The 21,471-nt window shown below is 57.1% G+C and overlaps 2 protein-coding genes across 2 annotated transcripts in view; both read right to left on the bottom strand.

Annotated features, from left to right (window-relative positions):
- Positions 1-5,370, bottom strand: part of BCL2L1 (BCL2 like 1) — a 198,280-nt gene extending 192,910 nt beyond the window's left edge. The window contains exon 1 of the mRNA XM_056354120.1: positions 5,362-5,370. The gene's annotated coding sequence lies outside the window, so the exon portion shown is untranslated. The remainder of the gene's footprint in view (positions 1-5,361) is intronic.
- Positions 5,371-5,950: 580 nt separating this feature from the next.
- NOL4L (nucleolar protein 4 like) overlaps positions 5,951-21,471 on the bottom strand; it is a 61,225-nt gene continuing 45,704 nt past the window's right edge. The window contains 6 exon segments of the mRNA XM_056354096.1: positions 5,951-6,619; positions 9,649-9,850; positions 10,165-10,287; positions 10,375-10,566; positions 10,646-10,831; positions 11,614-11,885. Coding sequence (XP_056210071.1) covers positions 6,420-6,619; positions 9,649-9,850; positions 10,165-10,287; positions 10,375-10,566; positions 10,646-10,831; positions 11,614-11,885 — 1,175 coding nt within the window. The 3' untranslated portion in view covers positions 5,951-6,419.

Here is a 21,471-nt window from a genome sequence, read left to right on the forward strand (position 1 = left end):
CCACAAAGGCAGCAGCAGCGGAGCCTCCTGGCTGCTTGGGTCTGCTCGCTTTACAAGTGATGGTGACAAGGAAAAGGGGGCCGAGCCCAGCATTGCTGCGTTGGCGCCAAGGGAGCTCTGTCCCAAGCCTTGAGGAGGTTTATGGTTTAAAATCTGCCTCGCTCCGGCCAACCTCGGTGTCTCCGCATGCTGTGGCATGTGCCACAGGTCTGTGCCAGCACAAGAGCCGTGGCCAGGGCAGTGGCTGGTCCAGCACTGTTTTTTTTCAGGAGAAAAAAGGCTTTTGTGGTTTTTGGTAGTTCCTTGATATTCTCCTGACTCTGGCAGCCTGTTTGCAGACACAGGTGTGGTTAAAGATACACCATTAATCTAAATAAGCTAAAAGTAAGGAATGCAAAAAGTAAGAGTTGTTACTTAGGTAAGCTTTAAAACTAAATAGTCAATAATTATCTATTTTATTGGTCTGGTAGGTGATGTCAGGATTAGTTACCTCTAGAACAGGGGAGCTTCGAGGTCTCAAGAGTAAAACCCTATTAATGCTGGAATTTCACACAGAGCAAATGTAAATTGGTGGTTTTTTCTCTGTGGTATTTCTCTGCTAAATAGTAGATTTTCTCTCACAGACCATCTGCTGTTGGGGTCCAGCTCTGCCGTGCGCTGGAACATCCTGGCTCCACGGTGGAGCTGGCTGCGGACAGAGGGGACTGTCTGAATCAGCCAAGACGCCGCTGCCCACGGCGCTGCAGAAGCAGCAGCAGGTATTGCCAAAGGTGCTGGAAGCTGGTTTGCACGCTGGTGTGACGGAGCACAGCTAATCCCCACGGCTTGCAGCCATCTCCCTTGCTCCATTTGAAACCTAGGAGCAGAGCTTATCCAGAGGCTTACAGTTACTAAACCTGTGCTGGGGCAGAGGAGAGGCGCTTTACCTGTGTGCTACAAACCCCTCGCGTTAGCTCTGTGTACACGCATCCGTTAACGAATTACTATGGAAGGGCCATTGGGATGTGCTGTCCAGGTGAGTACACACAAGCTCGAACGCTCAGGTGGGTCCTGGCCATCGCTCAGGGCTGCAGCCGTCCTGGGGAAGGTGCAGGTCGCGCCGCGCCGCAGCCCAGGCGCAGGTGGAAAGGCAGTTTCCACCAAAGCTGCAAACCGACTTGACTGCTCTGTCCTGGCCCCTCCTGTCAGCCAGCTGCTGCTGCACATCAGGAGAGTTTTATCTACACAGTGCTTTGAGGTAAACGTTTTATGGATGCAAAGGTTTATTATATTTAGTGAATAAAGCTGGTAACGAAAAATCAGTACTTTCCATGAGGGAGAGGGAAAACTTTCCACAAACTTCAATGAAAACTCCATTATTATTTTTTTCCACAAAAAACAGACACTTCACAAAATTAATTTTTCAAAATATAAGTTAAGCATAAAATTTGTGACTAGCCCCACTTGTGAGTGCTAACGCTGCTCTCTATGGTACCCGCGGCTGTCTGTTAAGGAATGGAAAGCACAGCTTATGTCAAAATTCTTGAAATATTTTTTTTTTTCCCTTTTAACACCTAAATTTAGATCCCACTTTGGTGCCCAATGGCACTGACCTCTCGCACAGCGCGTAGGCTGGGGCTGGGGAGCAATGCAGGCTGGCGGTGGGACGAGGGGCAGCGGCTGGAGAGCGCCTGGTGCCAGCAGCGCCCAGCGGTGCGACAGTGGAGGAGAAAGCCCTTTTTGTTATACAGTGTTTATTAAGTAGATTCAGTCTTATATATGATATACAGATTCAAAAGAAAAAAAAAAAAAGGATTCCACATACTTATGAAATCAGTGCATTTAGCAAGTAATACCATGGAGATAACAGCTTGATTAACAGCTCATTGGTCTTTGTTAAGTGAGGGGAACAGGGAGTTGGCCTGTGCTAATCATTCCACAAACAGAACAGAATTAAGTTGCATCACATATATAATAGACACACATTCTAAGAATTAAAATATTAAGCCACATTTACTGGAAAAATCCACAGTATATAACACAAATAACTCTTATCAAGCTCGTTGAGGAGGAAGTGCTCATCTGCTTAAGAGCCACGTTAAGTTGCATAGGTGCCTATCTGCAAAAATATCATTTCAAAATGAATCAATTAAGCAATAAAGTGTCACCTTAAAAGCTGGATTAAGTGCCATATGCTTTCTATCTGAACCCTCGGGAAAGCACCGACTTCCCAAAGAGCCGTCTTCTGCTCTATCGCGGAGCCCCCCACCCCTGAGGGAACCCGCTCCCACCCTCCATCTGAAACCAGCGGGTGGCCTGGGTGGTTTCACCAGGTTTGGTAAAGGATGTTTCCAGTTACGCTGCTGAGTGGCTCCCCCGCCCCCGTCCGGCTTCCTCACAAGCCCCGTTGGCTCCAGTGCTCTTCCGCGGCGTTTGAACCCTACGCTGAGCTCGGCAGCTTCCACCCTCCTGCCTCAGTGGGAGGAGGAAGATGGTGGAACAGCAGCACAGTACGACTCTGCCTGTTCGACTTCTGGCTTCGGTTAACTGAGCGCCAGATCAGCTCTCGATTTGAACTGCAGCCAGTCCATAAATCGACTACTGGAAAAAAAAAAATACAATAGCTTGTGCAAAACCCAAAATTGCTTACAGGGCATTTCAATTTTGTGGGGTCTTCCTTAGGGTAGGTGCGTGTGTCAGTGGGTGAGTGAAGCTGTGGCTTGGTTAAGCAGACGAACTGGGTGAGGTGCATCTTCCTCTTCAACAGCAGGTCTTGCAGAACACACAGGGGCCGGGAGTTCTGTACATGTAAACAGTACACTTTCACTGAGTCCAAAATTAGGAGCAAAAATACAAAGGTTCACATTGGTCTTAGGTAGATACAGGCGAAGAACTGAGCTGTACAGCTCCGAAACAACCAAACAAAAGTTTCTAAAGCACCACTAAATTATATAAAAATCAGACCATGGACGGATTGTAGTTGGTATTCTGGTGAAATACTATGCTACCTTGTAAAAAGTTTTACAAAAAATTACAAATCAAAAGTATATTAACCCTCTGAGTTCAAAGCAGCATTTTTTTTCATGAACTGGTACTAAATCCGACGGCCACTCGTGGGAGGGAAATGGCCCTTTGGATCGGGGAGGTACAAGTTACGTCTGCTCACAATCCCGGGAACGCTCTCCCATGTAGAAACACCGTCATGGGAACTGCACATCCAGGGCAGGATGGTTGTGTTTAAAATAAAATTAAATTAAATTAAAAAAAAAAAAATCTATTTTCTCGACCAGTGATTAGCTTTTCTTAAACAAAACCAAGAACATCCAGACCATTTGCTAACCCAGCATTCTCCTTCCACCTCTCAGAATATCTGGTAAGCCGGTGTATTCTGCTCCTGCTCATTCCTTCTCGTTGAGAACCCGGACTAGCGATTCCTGACCCCGTCCTGCCTAGTGAGAGCGCAGGAATGTGGCTGTGAAACAGTCCTGGAGCACAGAAGAGCCGCCACTGAGCATGGATCAGCTGAAGAGCACTGAGATGTCTGTGGAGCTCGCTCCAAAGAAACTATAAAGCTGCGGCTCACCAAAAAAAAAACCAAAAAAACCAAAAAAAAAACAGAAAGGAAAAAAAAAAGAAAGAAAAAAAAAGATCCCTGACAGAAATTCGTAGTCAATCCCATTTGTTTCATAACTTGTCACAGATGTGGCTGTCACCGGGGCTTTGGAAATCTGAGTCTGTACCATTCAGCTGCCAGTTATGAACATCAGTTGTTAGGACAGGGTAGACCTTCCTATGCAACCATGAGCCTCATCTGTTTTCTACAGCAGTTTAACAAAGTGTAAGAGCTACTAAACTTCAATACATGCTAAGACAAGTTCAAAGGTGATCTGGTAACGACAGCTAAAACTTGTATAAATAAAACTTTAAACAAACTGTAGCTGATGGTGATCTGTCCGTAAGCCCCTGGGTAACCTCTTTTTCAGTAAACTGGATGGCAAACTTATGGCTAAATGTTCTCGATGGCCTCTGACGGGGAGGGAGGCACCAACTCGGGTGGGATAACGCGCAGAGAGAGAATCCCGGGACAGCGATTGTCTCTGCCTCTCCTTCCTTAACGTTAAGACTTTCACAAATGGCTGCGGTTACATATTTTTGTCAAAGGTTTCTTACTTCATGGTATTCACACAAAAATAAATATTTACATAAATTCCAAGTATGGGAGGATGCAGTGGACAAACCAAGCAGGCTTGTGAAGTGCTGGGGAAAGCGTGAGTCTGAGCCCTGGCGGGGGCTGGGGCCCCCATCGCTCCTGCCTGGGGCGCTCGGCACCGGCGCGCCTGAGGCGGCCGCAATGCTCCCGCTTCCAGCATCGCCTCGGGTCTAACAGGCCACCCTCCCTGCACAGGCACCCTGACTGCCCAAACGGCCAGGGCTTAGGTCCCTTTTCTCCAAATGCTACGGAAAGTTTAAGGTTTGGGGAAAACAGTCAATGCAACGGTTAATCCCTTCTGCTGCCGGGCCAGGCGAGCCTGTCCTCAGGAGCCGGTGGCTGTTCCTGTACTAAGAGCAGGGCAGAGGTCCTGCTCCTCTTCCAGTGTGTGGGGAGTATAACCAGGGATGAAGGCTACTGAGCAAACTGCCTGCGGCCGCTCCTGGCTGGGACCGGCCGCTGCCACCTGCAACATCTCCAACCCGAGCAGCGGCACCAGCTCCCGTGGAGCACCAGCCTCTGCCCGCCAGCTCCCTGTGGCCGGCAAAGAAAAAAGCTGGCTCTGGAGAGAGAAGGGATCTGCCTTCCCTATGAGCACAAAGGGGTTTACACTTATCGAGCATCTATCTGATGGCGAGGCCTCCTGCCCGGGTTGGGGGGCTGTGCTGGCGCAGGGGTGCGAGGAGGAGCTGGCATCCCTGGCAGCCAGCTCTGCTGCCCTGCACGGCTCCGCAGCGCGTTGCATTGCTTGGCTCGGCTCGGCTCGGCTCGGCTCGGCTCGGCAGCTCTGTGCCTGAGCGAAGTCCCTGGGTTTAGCAGCACTGGTAGTAGGTATTGCACTGAGCAAAATGAAGTGCATTATTGGGGGTGGGGGGGTGGTAATGGGGCAGAATGGTCATCGGACTACGGTTTTTCCACACTTTGGGAATTGTGGGCTTGTTCCAGGACTGTGAGCAGGGAGAGGGGAGGATCCTGGGCCCCGGAGAGGACTTGTCAGTTCTGCTGCTGAATGTGGCCTGTCTCTGTCTTCTGCAGGAGGGTGAGCAGCTCGCCGCACTGAGCTCGCTCTTCAGGCAGAGACCGGCATTAGCCTTTATTACACCCGTGCAGTTCCTAAAGGGTTTTATTGTCCCGGTGCTAGCCCAGGGCTGGTCTCCCACGGCCTGAAGCACCCAGCCGGGCGCAGGGGGTGGGAGCGAGCTGCCGCCCAGCACCAGGACCCCAGCGGATCCGCTGGATCTGCCAGGTTGGTTCCAGCCTCCTCGGCATGATCCATGCGTCTGTGACACTCACTGTCCCCCAGGACCAGCTCAGCCAGTCCTGGAAGAAGCCCACAATGGAGTGTGAGGTAGAGTACAGATGGTGAGCGCAAGACAGTGTTTCTCAGGTATTTCCTTCCTTCCTTCCTTCTCTTATCTGCAATGACTTAAATGAGTGCGAGACGTCCTTCTAGCCGGAGGTCTGCTGAGCTTGCCGAGTCTCTGCAGGAGATTTAGACCCCACTGCTGCTACAGGACCGCTTAGAGCAAAGGTCTAAGCAGGATGCTTGCTTGCTCCGTTGTTCAGCTGCCACCTACACTTACTGGAGGCTGAGCAGCCTCGAAGTCTAGGGCTGGATGGCAAACTTGCTCCCTGTGGGACAAGGGCTCCCCAGAGAAACAGGCAGAGGTGCCTGGAAATTAGTAGTGTAGTGATATGGAATGTGTTATTTCACAGGAACAAATTCCTTCTGATCAGACAGACAAAAAAACTGGCAATCTGTACAAACTCAAAAGAATCCATTTTCAGAAAAATAAATTACTAAGGGGAGAGGAGGGTCCATTTCTCAATAAATATGTGATTCAGCTCACCTAAGACTTGGAAATTATCCGGGGACGGGAATCTAACATTTGGGTCCACAAAGGTCATTCTAAATACATCTGCAGCCCCAAACCTCCCCAGGCTCCCTTCTGCCCTTGAAAGTCCCACATCCTTCCAAGCCGCAGATTTGGCTTCTGGTCGGCCGGACGCACAGGTGTTGGTACGGTTCAAAAACATGTCCTTGTGCCTGAAGTCCCAGGTGCTTGGAGTGTAAAAGAAAACAGGTCTTTTGGATTCCACCTTCTAAAACTACATGTACCCGCCACTTCATGGGAGGACGATGGCGGTCCTGAGCAGGACACCGCTGGGAGCCTCTTTCTAGCAGGTATAAATTGTCTTCTCGACAGAGGAGCGATGCAGACACAGGGAGTCAGTTCTGCTGTAAAATGAGGTTTTCCAGTTCGTCTGCAGATCGAAGCAGAAACGCCGCCGACTCTCGGTAGCCAGCGATGAGCTGCCGCACCGCACTGATCTCCGTGGGGCTGAGCTGGGCAGCCTGCATTCCCCTGCTGGTGCTGTTGGAGGGGGCCGTGCTGGAGGCCCCACCTTTCATGCTGAGATCGGTCGGACCTGCCAAGGAAAAGCAAGAGGGAAGCTCAGGCTGAGCAGCCATGCCCGTGTCTGTCCTGCCATGATGAGATCCCAGCGGGAGCCACTGCTCCAGGACCCCAGCACTAGCAGGAAGGTCCCCGCAACCGTGGTGCCCCAGACAAGGTGAGGAGCCCCAGCTCCTGCCGCAGCCAGCGCAGGTGGGCAGCACAGGCAGCTAGCACAAGCAAGCCACTGCCTCTACCACAGCCACACGGAAAGAGCCTTCAGAGTGCACGTGAAAAAAATCCCATCGTGCAGCCTGTCCCATCCACTCTGCAAAGGGAAAGTCTGTAGCCGCGCTCTGCTAGGAGCTAAACTAGTGCCTGGGGGATACCTGCCACATCAGTCATCTTCCAGGGTCTGGTTTTTCCTCTGCATATGGTGAGTAACATCCCACACGGGGTGTTTCCCTGCTTTAGTGCTGGGTAACAACGCGTCTGTGCCCAGCACATGCGGGGCCAGGCTGTGCTGCATGGCGAGGAGACCTGCCCTGCCTGGGCGCCTGCACACCACTCCGGCCACCAACACAGTTACAAGCTCTGCCTTAGGTATCGGGTTTGGGTGGGAGGCTAGATGGGCTTACTGGGCTGCACATTGCTGGGGCTCAGTCCATAAATTAACTAAGTTCTGCTAAATCTATTATCTGCCTGATGGGCAGGGATAATTTCTTCTCCTAAGTTCACCTCTGCTGCACCTCTATCACATGTGATTTTTTGGCCATGTATGTGCGCCCATCGTCTGCAGAACAGGACACATGGCTGCTCCCAGCTCACAAAACCCTGTGATCTTAAACCTGCAAAAAATCATCAAATTATCAAGTTCTCTGAGACCCAGGAAACAAACTCTGCCAGCCACAGCTCTGGCCATCCACAGGTACTGGTGCACAACCACAGGCATGTGTGTGCAGCCCAGTCTGGGTGGCTGCGCATGGAAGACTTTGGCAGGAGAGCTGGTACACAGCCTGAGGAGTGACACAGCCAGGTAAAGGTAGGGGAAAAACCCATTTAGCCTCATGCTGGACTAAGTATGAGAAGCCAAACAAGGTGCAAGAACCACACGATCAACTACAAATGAAGACAGATGAGGAAAGATGTTTACTAGAGATATGACACTAGTTAGGGAGAGGAGTCAGGCGAGGCTGCAGCCTGGGGTAAGGAGAAAGAGAAGACACTGAATTAATCCCCTGGCTGTGAGCTGGAGTGTTGCCGGCTGATGGAGCAGTTGGTGATGCTGGAGAAAGGCTTCGGGAGGGCTGAGCTCCTGCTGGGTGGCCTGACACAGCCGAGGGACACCAGGGATGCTGAGCAGGGACCCAGTGCTACAGCAGATTGCAAACCAGGATGAGAGAGTTCTGCAGCCCACCGAGACAGGTGGGTCCTGCTGGGGACCAGGGCAGGGAGGGGAGCCCACACCCCAGGGTGGGAAGGGACTCGTCCAAGAAATGCAATGCTGGAGCAGCAAATGCTGCAGCAGCAAATGCTGCAGCAGGAGTAGTACTGGCAGAGGACTTCTATGCTGCGAAGGGGAGGAGGAGGAGGCTCTCATGCGAAAGCAATTTCACTGGACAGAAAGGGCAGCAGTAAATGGAGCCCGTTTCCCAGCTCACCAAAGGGGAAGGAGCTGGCAGTGGGGAGTGGGTTTGAGCAAGAATCGACTTATGTGGGGGATGGAGGGCGAAGATTCTTCTGAGCAGCGAACCCCGGCAGGCTTTCTGCTCGCAGAGGGAGGAGGAGGTGCAGAAGCCAGCACTATGGCAGCATGCTCTTGCCTCTAAAGGACTGGGCAAGTGCTTGGGCAAAGGGCAAAAAATAATAGCAAAGCAGAGGTTTAAAAATCTATTAGAAAGGAGCAAGGTGCTGCTGTGTGCTGCCGCTGCGTGCTACACCCAGGGCCCGTCTGCTTCTCCTGGGCCAGGCGCTCGCTGGGGCTGCTCCAAGACGTTGCTGCATGTTTGCTGTCTCATGTCAAGGAGCCAGTGCTTGCAGCTGGGCTGGGTGAAAGGAGGGTCCCTTGCAGCATGGGGGGCCGGGGGGGCCTGTGATGCTCTGGGGAGGAACCATTGCTGCCTCCGCCATGGCTGCAAGGATTAGGTCTCAGCAGCTGGAGGCCAGGGTGGTATCTTTATTCAGGGTTAAGAAGCATTAGGAAGGGATGATAAGAGTTAATCCCAGACAGGCATCTCTCAGGGCTCCGGAAATCACATCCTTCCAAATCCTCACTCCCTCAGGGTAGGCAGGGGCAGGGCAGGAGCCCAGAGCACACTGGGGCTGCTTTGCCCCATCCCACTCCTCTCTAGCCTGGGCACCAGAGAGTCCCCAGGTACCGCAGGACCTCACCACAGGCCCTGCTTGGCCCCAGGCTACTCAGCTCTGATCACTCGCTCCTAACTCGGCAGACCCCTCAGAGGGCATGCCTGCACTCTCCTTCTGCTCGCCTGCACTCTCCTTCTGCTCTCCTGCCCTGCAGCATCGGTCCCATTTTCCCAAGGGCTTTTCCCATGGGGGCTCTCCCGGGTACTGGTGCAGAGCCCCCAGCTGCGCCAGCCCCGGCCCCATCTCCAAGAGCAGCCGATGCAGGCTGGGGAAGGAACAGCTCATACCGGCAACAAGATCAGGGCAGTGATAGCCGACCGCTCCTGTTAATAATTAATAGCTGGTACAGATTCTCTTTTTTTTTTAAGTGACACTCATTCCCTCCACCAGTGGCACCTAGACCGTCCTTCCAAGTTCAGTTCAACGATCAACCGCCCACTGATGAGGCAAGCCGAGGAGCCGGGCAGAGGCCTCCGTCGGCTGCAGAAGTGCAGCTTTCCGAGTGGCTCTGTGGGAGGTGCTGCCATGACTGGCCTTGGCATGACCCGCAGGAGCAGCCCCTGCCCCCCCGCCAGCGACCAGCTCAGCGCAGGGTGCCGGGAGCCCATGGTGCACGGCCCAGGCGTGGGGCGGAGGCGATGGCTGGGTGGGCTCCCTGTGCTGCCGTGGGCCCCGGTGCAGCGTGCGGCCGCTTACCGTTACTGTGGTTGCCTGTCTGCAGGGAGGCGGGCGGCTGCAGGCTGCCCCCCAGGGACCCGTAGCCACGGTAGCTGTAGTTCAGGCTTCCATTGATGTAGACCGGGTCTTGGGAGTAAGATGAAGCTGGCAGTGAATAAGAGGAGTGGGTGATGGCTGTGGAGTCTCTGGAGTGCTGCTTGTCTAGAGCGATGGGTTCGTCCTGCGCAGGGGAAACACAGACTTACTCCAGCGAGGAGCCTGGTTGTCCTCTGCGGCCACTGGGAGGGACGGCACGGGGATGCCAGGCCTCCCATGGCTGCAGCGTGGCCAGTCCAAACCACTGTCCCCATCCCCGCTGGCCTGAGTCTCAGGATGTACCATAGGCCCTGTTCTTCAGCCCTCTGACCTTTAGAAGCGCCTTTAAAAATGCTTTGTCAAATTGCTCAGAAACATCTCTCCTTTTCCCCACCCCACATTAGTGTGCTGTTGGCTCCAGCCCTTGCCCGCCTCCAGCCCTACCAGCAAGCACCATACCTGGGAGGTCTGGTAGATCTCCAGCCGCATCCTCTTGGCTGCTTTCCGCGTTTCACTCTCGCAGGCGGCAGCCAGGATGTTCTCCGCCATGGCCGAGGTCAGGTGCGGCGGTGTGGGCCTGGTCTGCAAAGACACAAGCAGAGAAGACACTCAGGGACCTGCTGCCCTTGGAGCAGTAGCGAGCAGCAGGGCTGTGGGGCAGCTGCTGACCATCTCCATCCCGTTCTTCTTCATGCGGCGGCAGGATTTGAGGTAGGTGCGGATGCGCTTGCGCGCCCGCTCCTGGAACTCGGGAAATTGCCGGCTGCAGGACTCGATGATGGCCTGGATCTTCTCCTTGGGCTGCTTGGAGATGGGAACCATCCGGTCCAGGTTCTCATCCACAAAAAGGCGCACAAACATCTGCAAAGGAGAAGACAGACAGTGGGACCACCGAGATGGGCAGCAGGTGGGCTAACCCTCTCTGCAGAGCCCTCCTTACATTGAAGGCCTTTAGCCTCTCTGGATCCATTCCCTCCGAATCATTTATCTTATCGTTGTCTTCATGGTCATCGTGGTCATCGTCATCTTCATCGGCCGTGGGGGCCCTGCCAACGGTCAGGTCCTCGGGGCAGCCACTGACCTCTGTCTTGATGGAGTCATAGCTGCCAGAGCTGTATGGAGGGGACTGAGAAGAGACGGGGGTTATCACATGCAGCCCTTGTCTGCCCACCCCTGCCCAGGATCAACAAGGAAAAAGCCCTTTCTCCTTGGCCCACTGTTTCTGTCCCCTTCCCTGACATCCTCCTGCAACTCAGGGAGATGAACTCACAAGTTGGGCTCCCTCGAAGCCCAGCTCCTGCCTGCTTGGGGTAGGGGGACACACGGTGGCCTCAGGGAACCTGTGGTGGCCCAAAGTGCTGGCAGCGTGGCTCTGGCTGCTGGGGGCCGTGGCTCTGCCTGATCCTGCAGGAAATGCTGCTCGGACCCTGCAGGAACGGGCTCCTTCTTGCACGGTGGCAGTGGCACAGCTGGTCAGGGTGGAGGCGAGCCTGCTGCAGAGCCCCAGCTCCGGGGCAGGTGCGGTGTGGGGATGCCCCGGCTCTCCCAAACCATCCCTCCCTCTCTCCTTCCCTTTGCCAACTGCTTGCTCGGCACTCCAGCCAGTTTCTGCTGAGCAGCAGCAGCCCCAAGCCTGGAGCGTGGCCAGGCACAGCTGCTCTGCCGCAGCAGCGGCGTGCGAGCACAGCACTCGTCCCTCCTTCCAGCCCTACATGGGAAAGGCCCCCAGCTCTGCCGTCCCTGCACCGTGCCTTCCTGGTGCAGGGGCAGGACCGTGTTCCCTGCCTGGCCTTGGGTGCCTTACACATGGCCCAGTGTGCCATGCCCCGTGCCCGGCTCTGGCCAAGGACACGCAACTGTCCTGTCTCGCCCAGCCCCAGCAGCAGCTGCCTGCAGCCTGGGCCGTACCTCTGCCGTGGTCTTCACCGCGTACTTGACCCTGCTGCGCAGCCCGTCGGCACTGCAGCTGTCCGACTGGTAGGAAGGGGTGACGTGGGCAGGTGTGAGTTTGTCACAGAGGTTGATGGGCTGGTCATCGGCGGAGGCGGTGAAGTCCATGGGGGCCGCAGTGCCATTCCCGTTCATTTCGGGGAAGGCGCTGTCGCCCTGCGTGCTGCTGGAGGTGGAGGGGTTCAGGGTGGAGGAGCCATTCCCACTGCAGCTCTCTGACGAGGAGTCATCTGCAAAGAAGGATGTGTGGTCACCACCATGGCACCCTGCGACCACCTCCCTGAGGTGGGCAAGCTGCTCTGTCCCCACAGCGCCAGCCCTCCTCAAACCCTCCTGTGGGATGCTGGCACGTGCAGCGTGGCTGTGCTGCTGCTTTGGAAGCTCCTGCCCGGCCGGGGCTGCTCCGGGCTCACTTGGTCGGGGAGTCACCCTCTGTGCCATCGCGATCTGGCCCGGCCCAGCCACGCTTCGACCCTGGGATGCAGCAACAGGAGGTACAGACACCAGTGCCTGCGCCTGGAGGACCATCGCCACATGGCTCTGCTCCCTCGTTCCTCAAAGCACATTGGCCACTGCCATGCCCATGCCCCAGCAGGTAACAGTCCCTGCGCCTCCGCCTGGAGCCGTGGCACCTGGGCTTGAATAAGAACTTTGGAATTTGGTCCTTTTTGCTTTCTGTTTGCATTGCAGGGAGGAGAAAGGGGCATTGCCTCTCCCCACCAGGTCCCTTGCCTCCTCGTGAGGTCCTCCCAGCCCAGTTTGGGGCTGGGTGTGGTGGCAGATGACAACCTGCAGAGCCAGCGGCTCAGGGATGTGCTGCCCAGCAGAGTGCGGGGGCATGGGTACAACACATGGGGACGGGCTGGCTTGGGTGGAAAACCCTGAGCTTGTGCCACTTGGAAGCAGCGTTAGGAGCTCTGTTCACAGGGGACATGCTGCCTGGCAAGGCTCCTTGGCATGCTGTGGTGGGGAGGGGCAGGGGCTGCGTGGATGTCCCTCCTGCCCCAGTCAAAGCCTTCCTATACCCTATGCGGACACTCCTGCTTCCCCATACCCCAGAGCCATCCCCACGGCAGCTGCAGCGGCGCGGCCATCCCTTTCTCCCACCATCCCAACAGGCAGAGCCCACAGCTGGGGACCCGGCACACCCAGTGCACAGCCCAGCTCCTGCTCTGTCTCGGTCACATTCACACCCCAGCTCCTGGCACCGGCCCCCTGCCCACGCATGGCTCCCACCACGCCAACCTCCTGCCCTCTGCTGCTCCAAAGAACAGCCCAGCTGCAGCAGAGCCCAGCCCAGCCCTGCCCGTGCCCGGCGCTGCCTGCGCCCAGCCCTGCCTGCCCCCCGCTGTGCCTGACCCAGCTCTGCCTGCCCTCGGCCTAGAGCCCTGCCTTGGGGCCAGGCACTACGTTTTCCAACTGCTCACCCGCTTCCCCCTCCCTCCCTGCCGCAGTAAATCCTTTATTTCATTAGGTGCCTCCGCGAGGGAAAGGGCGCAGCACGTGGGGAGCCGCTTCCTGCGCGCGCTGCCGGGCGCGAACAAAGGAGCTGCTGCAGCCCGAGCAGATGGCGGCCACCACCGGCCGCCGGACAATGGGTCGGGCTCTGGGGCGGCCCCGCACCGCAGTGCCGCGGGGCTCCAGCCCCAAAGGTGTGCGGGCGCGGCGGTGCGACAGTGCCCGGCTGCTGCCACCCGCCCTCCTGCTCCTCCCCACCAGCACAGCGGGAACTCCCACGAGCGGCCTGGCGAGCGCCCCGTGACCCCGCGGCAGCCCAGGACTTTGTATCCCTTAAAACAAACAGACTCGAGGACGCTGGCGCATCCAAGCTGAGCGTGGGGTCCGGCCGGGGCTGCTGCTGCGTGTCCCCAGCCGCCCCGCCACGGCAGCCAGCGCTCGCTGCCCAGCCTCGGGCATGCGCCAAGGCAGCTCCTGGCCTCACGAGCCCCGAAATGAAAAGGTCCCCACTTGAGCTCCCCACTCAGCAGAGCTCCCTCCCCCTCCTTTCCCTTGTGCTGATCCACTTATTCGTCTGAGCAATGACCAGAGCTGACCTAATCCCTGGGGCAGTGTTTATGTGCCGGGTGCTCCGGGCTGGCGGCAGGCGGCACCCCCCGGCACAGGGCACAGGGCCGGCTGCAGGCAGAGGCCCTTGCTCTCGCTGGCTCTGCGTGCCCGGGAGTGCAGGATGCCGGGGCAGCCAGCACCACCCCGGGGCACCCTCCCGCTGCCCCCGACCCGCTCTGGTCTCCTGTCCCTGTGCCACAGCAGTGGGCGCCGCAAGGCTTCTGCCGCTGGCTCGGCCAGACCTGGTGGGGCAGGATGCTGAGGGCGCTGCCCCCTCCTGCCCCCACACCCCTCCCGTCCCATCGCACCAGGGCACTGACGCTCTCGGTGCTCTCAGGCCCCGGTGGGTTTTGCTTGCCAGCACGGCTTGCCCAGCTCAGCTCTTGTACCACCCCCGCCCCTGGGGGTCTCTGCCCCGGCCAGGCTGCTGCAGCTCTGCCCCACGCACACCTTGCCAGGGCGCGCAGCCAGACCCACCCCTGGCACTCTGCCCCTTCGGTGTGGGTGCAGGAGCGGTGCTGGCCCGGCCGCAGCCCCGTGCAGCAGCGGGCAGGTGGCTGGGGGCACAGAGGCCTCCCTGCCGGAGGGATGGCGGCTGTCCCTCCCCCTGCTCTGCTCTCTGCGCCAGGCGAGACGGGGCTCCCAGAGGGAGGCTCCAGCCTCATCCAGTGATGCCTCTCAGAAGGATTAAGCAGAATTATTCCCGTGCACAGAGGCACGAGCCACACGCCAGGGCCTGCCATCAACCCGGGCACGGCCACAGCAACAGCACCACAGGGCCAATCAGCACCGGTCCCCCAGGCCGGTGGCGGGGACCTTCTGCCGGCTCCTTGGGGTGGCAGGCAGCCCCCGGCACAGCTGCCCACACTGTGGGGACCCTCCATGCTATGAAGCCCCTGCCAGGCAAGGGCACCAAGAGAGGCGTCACCTGGGAGAAGACCATGCCAGTGCCCTGAGCATCCCCAGTCTGCCCAGAACATCCCCAGACTGCCCTGGGCATCCCTGCATTGCTCTGAGCATCCTCAACCTGCTCTGAGTATCCCCCATCCGCCTTAAGCCCCCCCACTCCTCCCTAGGCATCCCGCTCTGCCCTTGCCTATCCACCTCCAGCCTCCCAGCAGTCCCCAGCTCTGCCCCCAGTCCCCAAGCTCCTGTCCCCATAGGAAGTACCAGTCCTGCATCAGCTGCTCACACTGGGTAGGGTTCCGTGGGTGAGGTTGGGACGCCCCGACTTCTCAATGTCTCCAGTTTTCTTTTGTGTTGCACAAAACACACACAGCAACGGCAAATCGAGTTTCTACCCAACTCTGCTGCATTTACAAACCTTGGGTTTGCTACAGCCAAAGAATATTGAAAACAAAGAGGAAGATGTCTCTAGGAACCTGTCCAGGTGGAATAAGAAAATGAAATGGGAATCTAAAGTAAGGGACTAGCGCCTACTAAAAGAACAATATAGTTTACACCAAGGATGAACTCCACTAGCTACAGATAATTTTCTTATTTCTACATTTTTACAAGTTATGCTCTCCCAGAAGCTCTGCATATAAATTAGTGGATTAATCTCAGTATTGTGAGCAGTGAAATGGCCACCAATTCAGACTGCCGAGGTTCTTGGGTCCAAATGGCAGCAGCCTCAGCCAGCCTAAAAATGCAGGTGGGCTGGGGAGGGAGCACTGCGCTCTCCTGGTGTGGATGGGATGGGGACGGTGCCAGTGCCGCTGCTGGTGCCAGTGCCGCTCCCCAGGCAGCTTTGCTGGGGTATCTTCCAGCCCACGGCCAGCCCCAAGGAGTGGCTGGGGCACCCCACAGCAGAGCAGGACCTGGGGGGAGAAGGAACAGCAGCCCTCCCACCTCAGGTGCTGGGACCAGGTTTAGGCTCCCGCCCCACCATCAGCAGCTGTGGCAAGATGCTAAGCAGTGGCAGGGCTGTGTTGGCTGCACTCCCAGAGAATCACCGTTTTGGTAAAATCCACCAAACTTCTGAGCTTGGAGAGGTTTTCTGCAGCAAGTGCCCAAAACACACGCAACGAGCAGGGCTCTGGCAGCAGCAGGCAGCAAGGCCAGGCTGTGCAGCCATGAATATATTCATTATCAACCAGCACGAGCCTGGTGAGCTCCCTGCTCACGGCTGGAGCTTGGCTTCACAAGGAGCCCCTCTAATGAGGATAATTGGGAGCCACCCTGCTCCACCCCCGTGCCCTAATTGAAGCAGATGGAACTGTAAAAACAATGTCACTTACAACCGGTTTGATCTTTCGGTCAGAAAGCAGAGTATTTCGTTCCCCTGTTTAATCCCCTTGAGCTGGGGCTCCACGGGCTGGAGGCGGAGGAGACCCCGGCACTGTGCAGGGGATGCCAGTGAGGCTGGAGAGCCCAGCAGAGGCTGCCTGGCCCCCCGGCCCACGGAACGCTGCCCTCCTCGGCCCCGCTGCACAGGCCAGGCGAGCAGCGAGGAGGCCATGGGGAAGCTGCCTCATGGCTGTGCTGCGGCCTTGGCATCTCCCCGGCGGTGCCCAGCCCACGAGAGCGAGAAGCAAAATGGCTTCTTGGGCCGCGGTGCTGGGGGAGGAGGAGATCAGTCACTTATTAAATGAATTAATCAGGGCTCAGCGTTTTCATTTTGAAGAGGCTGCTGGATTATCCTTGATTTCTGTGGTGCTGGATTTGCAGAGATCAGGAGGGGAAGGGGCGATTTCCAACACCTGCTCCCCGGGAGATTTTACGGCAGGGAAGTGGTTGGGTTTAACGTCTCTGTCGGTGAAGGCCACCACACCGCTCTCCAAAAGCAGAGTTAAACATGAATGGGGCAAATTGTTCCTCCTCCTGTCACATCTCCAGAGCAGAGACAAAACCTCTTTTGACTCGGAAAACAATGAGCTTATGTAAGAGCCAGCAGCCCACGGAAACCTCGCCGCAGCCCCGCACCATGCGGTGGGCCAGGGGCTGCCCGGCCCTGCCTGGACCCCACTGCAGCCACAGCCCCTGGCCAGCACTCCCTCGGCCACCGCCCACCCACCTGCGCAGCCTCGGCCGCTGCGGCCATCGCTGGGTCCCACCAGCGACCCTCGGTCCCCCATGGACCACCATGGAACCACCAGCCATGGTTCTCCCTGCCCACAGCCAGCGGGGCAGCGGTAGAGATCACTGCTCCCACCTGAGACTCCCCATTGCTACTGGGAGGGGACTGCCCTGTCCCCAACCCGCTGTGGCACCAGCATGGGCCGGAGCAGCGTGCCCAGCCCAGGGTGGCTGTCAGAAGGGCGCAGAGCATCCCACCGCCGCCTGCCTGCAACAACAGCCAGGAAGATGAAAAGTGCCATAAATTATTCACTCACAAAAGAGACGAAGGGGGAAGAAGGGGAGGAGGAAAGCCCGAGAGGAAGGGATACTTAATACAAATTAGAGAGACCGAGGGGGAATGGGGGCCCTGCGGGGGGCCATGGCCGGGCGGCAGCGCTGCAATCGTTAGGTGCAAGTGAGTGGCACCCTGGGGCTCCTGCACCCACAACCGGGTGCTTGGAGAGGCAGGAGAGGCCCCAGCTGTGCTGGCTGCCATGGCTGCCCTAGCCCTGCGCTGCTCACATGGCCGGAGCACGAAGCTCATTTTCTCCAGGTCCTGCCCAGCTGATTGCCTCCAAGATGTGTAAGAAAGAAAAAAGAAATGTCGCTGGGGGCTGCGGAGCGGTGGGGCTGGCCAGTGTCCAGTTAAGACGCAATATTTCCTGTCTTCCTTCGTTAATGCAAACCTCGTTATGTCCCAGACAAAGTGTCCACCCTCCGTGCTCCCTCCCCGGGTCCCTGCCTTCGACCAGAGCCCTCGATGAGCCAGACATCTGGCACGGCTGGACACAATGCGCATCCGCAGGCAAGCTCGGCCGGACAAGGCAGCGCTGTGCAGCCAGCTCCCCCTTCCTCGGCATGAAAGGTGCCCCCCAGTGCCATCTCCCCCTGTCTCCGCTGCCCAGCCCGAGGAAGCAGCTCCCTCCGACACCGGGACCTCACCGCACTGGCCCCATGACGGACATTTTCCCATGCACAGAAGCTTGGCAGCTCCTGCTGCAGAAAGCAGCCTTGCCACAAACACTCTGCTGCTCAGTTTTCCCTTCTCCTCCCAACCCCTGTTCCTCCCACCGCTGCTCCTCTGGCCGCCTTGCTGCTTGCGGGGTGCTTGAGCCAGAAGTCAGCCCTCGGCCGTGGCGGGGAAGGAGATGGTGCAGACCAAGCCTCTCCTTGTGCCACTGCTGCTGGCAGCCACCCGGATCCTGCTGCAGGGAGGGGACACGGCGCAGCCCTGGGCTGCCTGGGCACTGCCTCTCCCCATGCCAAACAAACGGGTTTGGTGGCTTTGGGCAGGACTCACGTCAAGCTGGTGACTCCAGTGCAAACTGCTGCCAGAGAGACCCTGCTGCTCACACGCAGTCCTTTGGGCAGGACAGAGCAGGGGACCATCCCCGAACCACTGGCCTCGGCACCCCTTCCAGGACACAGCGCAGGGCTCACCCCACAGTCCCCACTCAGACCTTCGGCTGGGAGGGCTCAGTTTGGGGAGGAAGGTAGGGGCACAGGTGGTGCTGGCTGCCCAGCAGTGTGGTGATCCTCTCTACTCCAGACCAAGGAAAAGCCCCCCAAAACTCCGCTCTGTGCACCAGCAGGACAAGCCAACCAGCTTGGCGGAGCCCACACCAGCTGGGAAGGAGCCCCGAGCCAAGTTCAGTGCAGAGCCTGGTGAAGCCACCGTGGACCCACAGCCTTCATGCTGCACTTCTCAGCCTTGCAGCAGGAAAGGACAGCTCTTCAAAAGACACTGAAAGGAGGGTGTTTGTCACTGCTGAGGGCCTTTGCTTGGGATGAGCTGACATGGAAGAGGTGACCGGGAACGGAGCCACCAGCCCAGACTGCCCAGGCAAGGCAGGGACACGCTTGCTGACTTATGCTGTGGAGACAGCATGGCATGGGGACACCCAGGGAGAGAGGAAATATATATACAAGAAAAATAAGATAAGGTCATGTCTAGCTGTTGTAAGGCCTAGATGCTGGTCCTAATCTTGTTTAGGCTCTCAGCTAGGGCTTCTGGGAGGGTGAAATCCAACATGGGTGCAAGAAGCCCTGAAAATAGTGAGGATTTTTCATCCTGGGAAAAGCAAGGGCCTCGGGGCTCACAGACCACCTCCCACAATGGCCAGCTGTCAGGCGGCTGTGTGTGTCTGCTGGGCTTTCTCTGTGGCGGCAAAGGTGCGTTTGTGTTCACCTGGAACAGGGACTGGGCCAGCCAAGGAAAGCCCCAGTGGCAGAGGGGAACTGGGAGCCATGTGACACCTGATGCCGCCTGCAGTAAGTGACCCTGCTATGGCAAAGCGAGGAGAGCTCCATCGCCCTGCCGGGTTCCAGCTGGCGGGGAGGTGCAGGTGTGGAGCAGGGCATCACGGCTGCCCTGGGGATGAAGACTGGCACGAGGCTGGTGTGTGGGGTCCTGCAGGCAGGAGCCGAGCTCGCTGTGCAGGCACGGGCCTGGCTTCTGGTCTGCACTCGGCAAGAGGGCTGCTCCCCTCCCCAGAAAGTGCTCTGCTAGGTTGGTGGCTCAGGGAACCTGGTGATACGCAGCATGTCATGGGCACCTTGCCAAATAACAGCAGTGTGACCTGGAGCTGTGGGACGCATGCCATACCAGGAGAAGACACTACTGCGCTGGGGACAGCTCGGTGCTGTCCCTGCTGGCCTCAGGGCAGGGTGTCCAGAGTAGCAATGTGCCCTACCTGCTCCCAGGATAACAACCCGAAATAACGCCTGCCTGCATGTCCTTGAGGTCCCTCCTTGGAGCACTCCTGAGGGATGTCCCCAACAACCCGGAGCCTTCCCACCCAGCTGCCTTGAGGGATGCCCCCAAGAAGCGTGTGTCTTCACAGTTAAGTAGGTTAAGAAAGTCCTTGCTCCCCTTTCCCCAAGGTCTGGATTAGCCACTGCTGCTCCAGGCAGGACAGGCTCCGTGGGACACTGCCAGTCAAGTAAGGACTGCATGCAGGGACCTCAACTGGAAAGGGATCATGCCATGTCACATACACTGGGGTATTGGGGGTCTGTGTCCTGCTTCCTTTTCAAGAGCACTGCACTCACCAGCAGGTCACAACATCCCTGTGGTGGGACACCTGGCTCAGACCCATGTGCCAGACCAAACTGGGAGGTTTCATGGTGCTGCACTCGCCTGTGGATGCAGACAGGCTTTGAAGATGGACAGACTCCAGCTGAAACTGCTGCAGCAAGACAGGGCCAAGGAGCCGGGATCTGCGCTCAGCTGGGAGTGGGCACAGGACGCCTTCAGGGATGGTGACAGGCACAGGGGACAGCAAGATGGCACAGCATTCAGGGTCACTTTGCTCTGAACGCATGCTGGTTCCCACAAACATGTCCCTCCAGGATGTCCTGCACAATAGCTCCGCTTCAGCAGCAAAGAGTTCGTGTTGATCCTGCTGTCGCTTTGGGTAGCCGCTGGCTTCCTGCGGGCACGTATGCTGTGAGCAACATCCGACAGGGAAGGGATGTTGCAGGGAGCTTCACGTTTTCCGTGCTGGGGCCTGCAGGATGAGTAACAAAGGAAAATGGAAGGAGCGAGTGTGTGCGTGTCAGCATTGCTCCTCAGAGCTGGCCAGTGTGTCCTGCATCCTGCCGTGCGCCTGCCAACGCAGCAGGAACCCCGGCTCTGCTGCTGATGCTCTCCCGATGATGCCTTCTCTGTCCCTTACCCACCAAAGTCATTAGGTCTAATTTGTTCTCCCTGCTGTTCCAAGGGCTGACGCTGGTTGCAGCATGGCTATACTGGGCCAAGGTTTCTGGGCATGGAGACAAAAGAAGGTGTTGGCTTTCGTCCTAGCTGCTTTTTAGCTCTCTGGAGATTCAGCAGATACCTGTGTATCAAAGCATGGGACAACAGTTCCCTGCTCTCCTGCCTCTCTGGATTTCATACCACTCTGCTCATATGCCATAGGAGAGCACTTGCTCCTCCCAGGCCTCTGAAAGACCTGGAGCTGATGCTTCGGTACTTTTTAAACAAGACTGTTTTTTAACAAGCATGTCAGACGATACTGCTCTCCTACTAGGCAACTCTTCATTAAAACTTTATACTTTAGGACGCCTTTCACAGAAGACACACTCCAAGCATCCTGCCCATTGGACGGCAGCAGGTGGGAGCAATTTAGTAACCCAAAAGGATTTCCCACAGGAGGAGAGTACTGAGTCCTGAACAAGCTCCCAACCGAAGGCAGTGGTGCACATCCAGACCCCTCTGCAGTGCTGGGACACTCAGAGGTGAGCCTGGCCTAGCTGCAGGGGAGGCGCAGGACATGCTGTGGCACTGGCCACATGTCCCACAGTTGGTGGAAGAAGGCTGGGACTCTGCAGTGGAAGAAGGCTGGGGCTTTGCGGGCTTGCTGCAGGGCACACTAGACAGCTGAGCACAGGAGACGTGGATAAACATCCAGGTTTGGCATGGAGTAGTTTGACCAGAGCCCTTGAGACACCCCATGTGGGCACTCTATGCGGGCACCTTGGCCAGCTGGGCTCCAAGGAGCACACAGCTCACGCAGGCTGGTGACTCACATTTACATGATTTCCCTGGGAAAGCCTTGAAGGTGTACGGCCTTAGCAAGCCAGTGCAAACCCATTTTGTGTAAATGTAAAAGTGTAAAATACTTTTGCTTCCAAAAAAAAAAAAAAAAAAAAAGCTTTCATGGGTCAAGAGAAGAGGAAACTGAAGCG

The sequence above is a fragment of the Falco biarmicus genome, chromosome 10 (genome assembly GCF_023638135.1).
Source record: "Falco biarmicus isolate bFalBia1 chromosome 10, bFalBia1.pri, whole genome shotgun sequence".
Lineage (NCBI taxonomy): Eukaryota > Metazoa > Chordata > Aves > Falconiformes > Falconidae > Falco > Falco biarmicus.